Source organism: Acipenser ruthenus, chromosome 10 (assembly GCF_902713425.1).
Source record: "Acipenser ruthenus chromosome 10, fAciRut3.2 maternal haplotype, whole genome shotgun sequence".
NCBI classification, from domain to species: domain Eukaryota; kingdom Metazoa; phylum Chordata; class Actinopteri; order Acipenseriformes; family Acipenseridae; genus Acipenser; species Acipenser ruthenus.
This window is the reverse complement of record NC_081198.1, coordinates 42,494,363-42,498,739: the sequence shown is the minus strand read 5'-3', so window position 1 is coordinate 42,498,739 and position 4,377 is coordinate 42,494,363. Positions and strand designations below refer to the sequence as shown.

Below are 4,377 nucleotides of genomic sequence, written 5' to 3'. Positions count from 1 at the left end.
TGGGGAAGACAAAAGATTTAAAGTAAGTGCCTTTGAACGGGGTATGGTAGTAGGTGCCAGGCGCGCCGGTTTGAGTGTGTCAAGAACTGCAACGCTGCTGGGTTTTTCACGCTCAACAGTTTCCCATGTGTATCAAGGATGGTCCACCACCCAAAGGACATCCAGCCAACGGCAGGCCAGTGGTCGAAAACGGCTCATTGATGAAAGAGGCCAAAGGAGGCTGACACGAATTGTGCAGAGCAACAGACGGGCTACAGTTAGTCAACTGACAGTCCAGTACAACATTGGTGCCGAAAGACCCATAAAAAAATGCACAACTCGTCGTACCTTGACAGGAATGGGGTATGGCAGCCGACAACCTAAAAGAGTTTCACGTTGATGGGAGGACTAGGGTATGGAGAAAACCACATGCGTACATGCATCCATCATGCCGCGTGTCAACATTGCAGGCTGGTGGTGGTGGTGTGATGGTGTGGGGTGTGTTTTCATGGCACACATTGGGCCCCTTGATAAAAGTGGAGCAACGTTTGAATGCCACAGGATATCTGAACATCATTGCCAATCAGGTGCATCCCTTCATGGCAGCAGTGTATCCATCTGCTAATGGATCCACTGCACACTTTACATTGTGCTGTTGAACATCTGATTTACATCCCGTTCACTATAAACAAAGTATCTAAAGATAATTAACTACAGAGCAGCCATCTCGGAATAGTGGTCTGCACCCTGCATTGCTATAATCCAGTTCCAGTAAAAACTGCATCTTTACCATTCTGCTTTACTGAAGGTGGGGAAGCTCAATCAGTGGCACAATAATGATACATGGGAGATCTGCAGAGCAACATAATGGAGAGGGCTTCTGTACTGTACATTGAGAGGTGAATCAAAGTTAAGAAAACTTACTAGAAAATGCAGTTAGAAACTAGAAACGGTACAGGAGCAATCATGTTTTTTTTTTTTTTTTTTAACAGTTGTTGTAGCAGTTGTTTCATACTGGTGAATCAAATGTGAAAAAATAAAAAAATTGTCCAGTGTATGGTTCTTCGCAGCAGACCAGCACACTATCCTGGTCAGATCTGGTCGTTTGCTTGTTTTTAGGTGGTCCAGCTGATTAAAAAATTAATGGTTTTTTTTTTTAAAATTACAATAGTGTAATGTTATATTTACTATAACATTACACTATTGTTGTCTACACTCCTAAATGAGTCAGGTTGCTATGCACAAATTGCATACACTGTCTTGGTAGCTAGTAAGAAACTAGTAAATGGCCTATTTTCATACATATTCAAACAAATTGATTTTATCATTTACTAAACTTTGTAACAGTTATATTTTATTTGCAATACTAATATAGTTGTCCACAATAAGAGCAATAGATACATATCCCTGTTCATGTTAGCTTTAACTAAGTCTGTTTCCATCTGGAGTCATATATCTTTTTTGGGGGTGGGGTGGGGGTAGTTTGGAGGGTTGTTTGGCATTGCTTAATGATTTCCCTACTCTATTGTAAAAAAAAAAGAGACTTCATCAATATGATGGATATTTCGTGTACCCTTGTGGAAGTGCGTCAGTGCACTGTTCAAACAAAGGCTGAGATTCTATTCACAACCTCATGATCACAGAATTGAAAAGTTTAAGGAGTAGACCTACAAAATTAGCAAGAAAAGAAAACAAATAAGGCATTATAAGGCTTTATAAGGACTACTTGCTTGATGACTAGTCAGTTGGTAACTTCTGGATATCTTGCTCTGTTTCATTACGAGAAGGGGCTATGACCACATCCCGTAGTGACGTAAGAGATAGTATAGGAAGTACAAGAAACATTTTTGTCTAGCTTCATTTTGATTACTATAACGGCGCGTCACATTAATACACAATACTGTATTAACTTTGTTTTTTTTCAGAAGTTGTAAATTGATAAAGATGTCTTACCCAGGATACGGAGGGGTAAGATGAATTGTTGTTCTTTTAGTTTTGTATTTAGACTGCTCGCCTTCATTTTAGTTAGGGGCGGAGGGGCTTAATTACGGAACATCTTGTACTGCCGAATTCCAGCTTTTAAAATGATAGCTACTACATTTTAGATTGATGTTTTCAGTATACCCACATTATGTATTTATTCCCCGCTATTTGAAAAAAAAAAAAAAAATTATGCGCTACATAAAAGTAACTATGTAACGTTAGTGATGATTCCTAGTGTGTGTCACCATATTGGTTCCACGGTTAATGTTAATTATTTTAAACCGAGGGCCAAATGCCTTCAAAACTGCTGTGTTTTACCGGGGCTGTTCTTCTCTTCTCCAGTGTTCTATATTATAATCACGACTGCGCGCTAGTCAAACATTGTTATCTGCAGTACAATTTACTTTTGACTGACAAAGCTTATTTACTGACTAATAAAACTATCACGACTACGACTAATAATAATCAAAAGAGAAACTGCATCTGATTAACTTGGCTAGTTATAAAGCCGTGATGTGATTGCTTTGTTGCCATAGCTCTTCAATAAAGCTACAGTGATCCAAAGTCCTTGTGGAAGATACAGCTATTATTTATACTGTACTAACTAGTCATCCGCGTTTAGTTTTCAGACTTTGGATACCATAGTTACTTTTTATTCACCGTCTCCCAGTCTTGGGGTGAGTGACATTTGTGTATAATTAGTAACTAATGTAACTGATTTTCTTGAAATAGATGTAGTTTGATTTTTATGATACATGTACAGGTTTCTTACCTTTTTACCAGATTTAGGAAAAGTAGATTTAACAGGAACTTGGCTTTATTGTTCAAGATCCTCAGTGGAAGAACAGCACATAGTGTATTTTAAATATGCCCGCATTGTAAATACCAAACATACAGTTGGGTTATTGCAGTGCAGGTATATATAACAAATAAGAAATCATATACCTGAACAGCTCATTTGCTGTGTGAATTCGTCATTGATATTTCCTAAAAAGTCATTTTAGTTTATTTTTGTTTTCCCCAGCATGGAGGTTATGGAGCACCTATGCCAGGAGCTCCAACACATGGGATGCAAATGGTAGCAGGACCAGGGGGATACCAAGCCTATGGGGCATATCCTGGAAGTTTTAGTGGTGCCCCAGTAAATGACCCAATGTGGAGTTATTTTACTGCAGTAGCAGGACAGGTCAGTGTGATTGCATTAAATAAATTACATTCTATAGAAATATCTAGTTACTGTATGTCTTCTGTCCATATGCAACAGAGCAGAGGCTGGGCATGAACTGACGATCCTGCACACCGCAAGCGAGCGTCTTAACTACAGTGCAAAAAGAGCCGGGCTCGTCTGCATTTGTGGTTTTAGAGCTTTTAACCTCATCTCATCTTACCAACAGGGCAGAACGGAATCCGTAACGGCAGTGAAACACTGCCCGTTACACATAACTTGTATGTTTGCTAATAGCCGCTACTCTCAAATTTTTATTTTGGGTATTACACTTTAGATTTTGTTTGATAAGACTCTAAAGTGTGCTTTCACAGGATGGTGAAATTGATTCTGAGGAGCTTCAGAGATGCTTGACACAGACTGGCATCAGCGGTACCTACAGTCGTAAGTTTGAAACCCCTTTTTTATATTAATTTATTCAGCACATTCTTCCAAATGTTTTCAGTTAAAATAAAAGGAATGTCTTTGCTGTGAAATGGTTGATAGAGGGCTATCATTTTATAAGTATTTTGCCACAGGAACAATATTACTTTAATAATATAAGGTATCCGTATTGACATTTTTTGTAATTGCTCTTATTTGAAATCGTTCTTATCCATTTATCATAATATGTGTTCTTAATGGAATTTACTCTTATAAGCAAACATTTTTATTATGTTTAACTGCTCTTAGTCCAATTTGTTCTTAAATGTAATTATTTACGGTATTCTTTATTTAGCCCTTTTTTGCATTTGATCTTATTTTCTACTGATTTTATTGTACTTTATAACTGCTGTTATCTGTAATGTGATATTTTGTATTGTGATATTTTGTAAGAACTGTAAGTCAACGTAGGTGTCTGCTAAGAAATAATAATAATAATAATAATAATAATAATAATAATAATAATATGATTTAACCAAGCGGGTCTTCCCATTCATATTGTAACTGATCCTATATAAAGGCATCACTAAAAATAAACCACTTCAATGTTGACCTTTGCATTGTTCCCACCCCACAGCATTCAGTATCGAGACCTGCAGAATCATGATTGCCATGCTGGATGTATCCTTTGAATTCTGGAGTAAGAAGCGTCAAAAATCCCAAATGTTGAGGTGTTTTATTGAAAAAGCAAAGTGTGAACCATTAATGCACAACTGTAGTGCTTAAATGAAACTGTCATGCTTGTGATCAGGAAAATTATATTGCAA

The 4,377-nt window shown here is 37.4% G+C and overlaps 1 protein-coding gene across 3 annotated transcripts in view; it reads left to right on the top strand.

The window, feature by feature from the left end:
* Nucleotides 1-1,698: 1,698 nt before the first annotated feature.
* Nucleotides 1,699-4,377, top strand: part of LOC117406994 (grancalcin-like) — a 9,083-nt gene continuing 6,404 nt past the window's right edge. Inside the window, exons 1-5 of one of the 3 annotated variants that reach the window (XM_059032308.1) lie at nt 1,699-1,792; nt 1,905-1,947; nt 2,987-3,148; nt 3,502-3,571; nt 4,188-4,231. In XM_059032308.1, coding sequence (XP_058888291.1) covers nt 1,924-1,947; nt 2,987-3,148; nt 3,502-3,571; nt 4,188-4,231 — 300 coding nt within the window. In that variant the 5' untranslated portion in view covers nt 1,699-1,792; nt 1,905-1,923. The other 2 variants (XM_034011513.3, XM_059032309.1) reach the window with 2 other exon arrangements.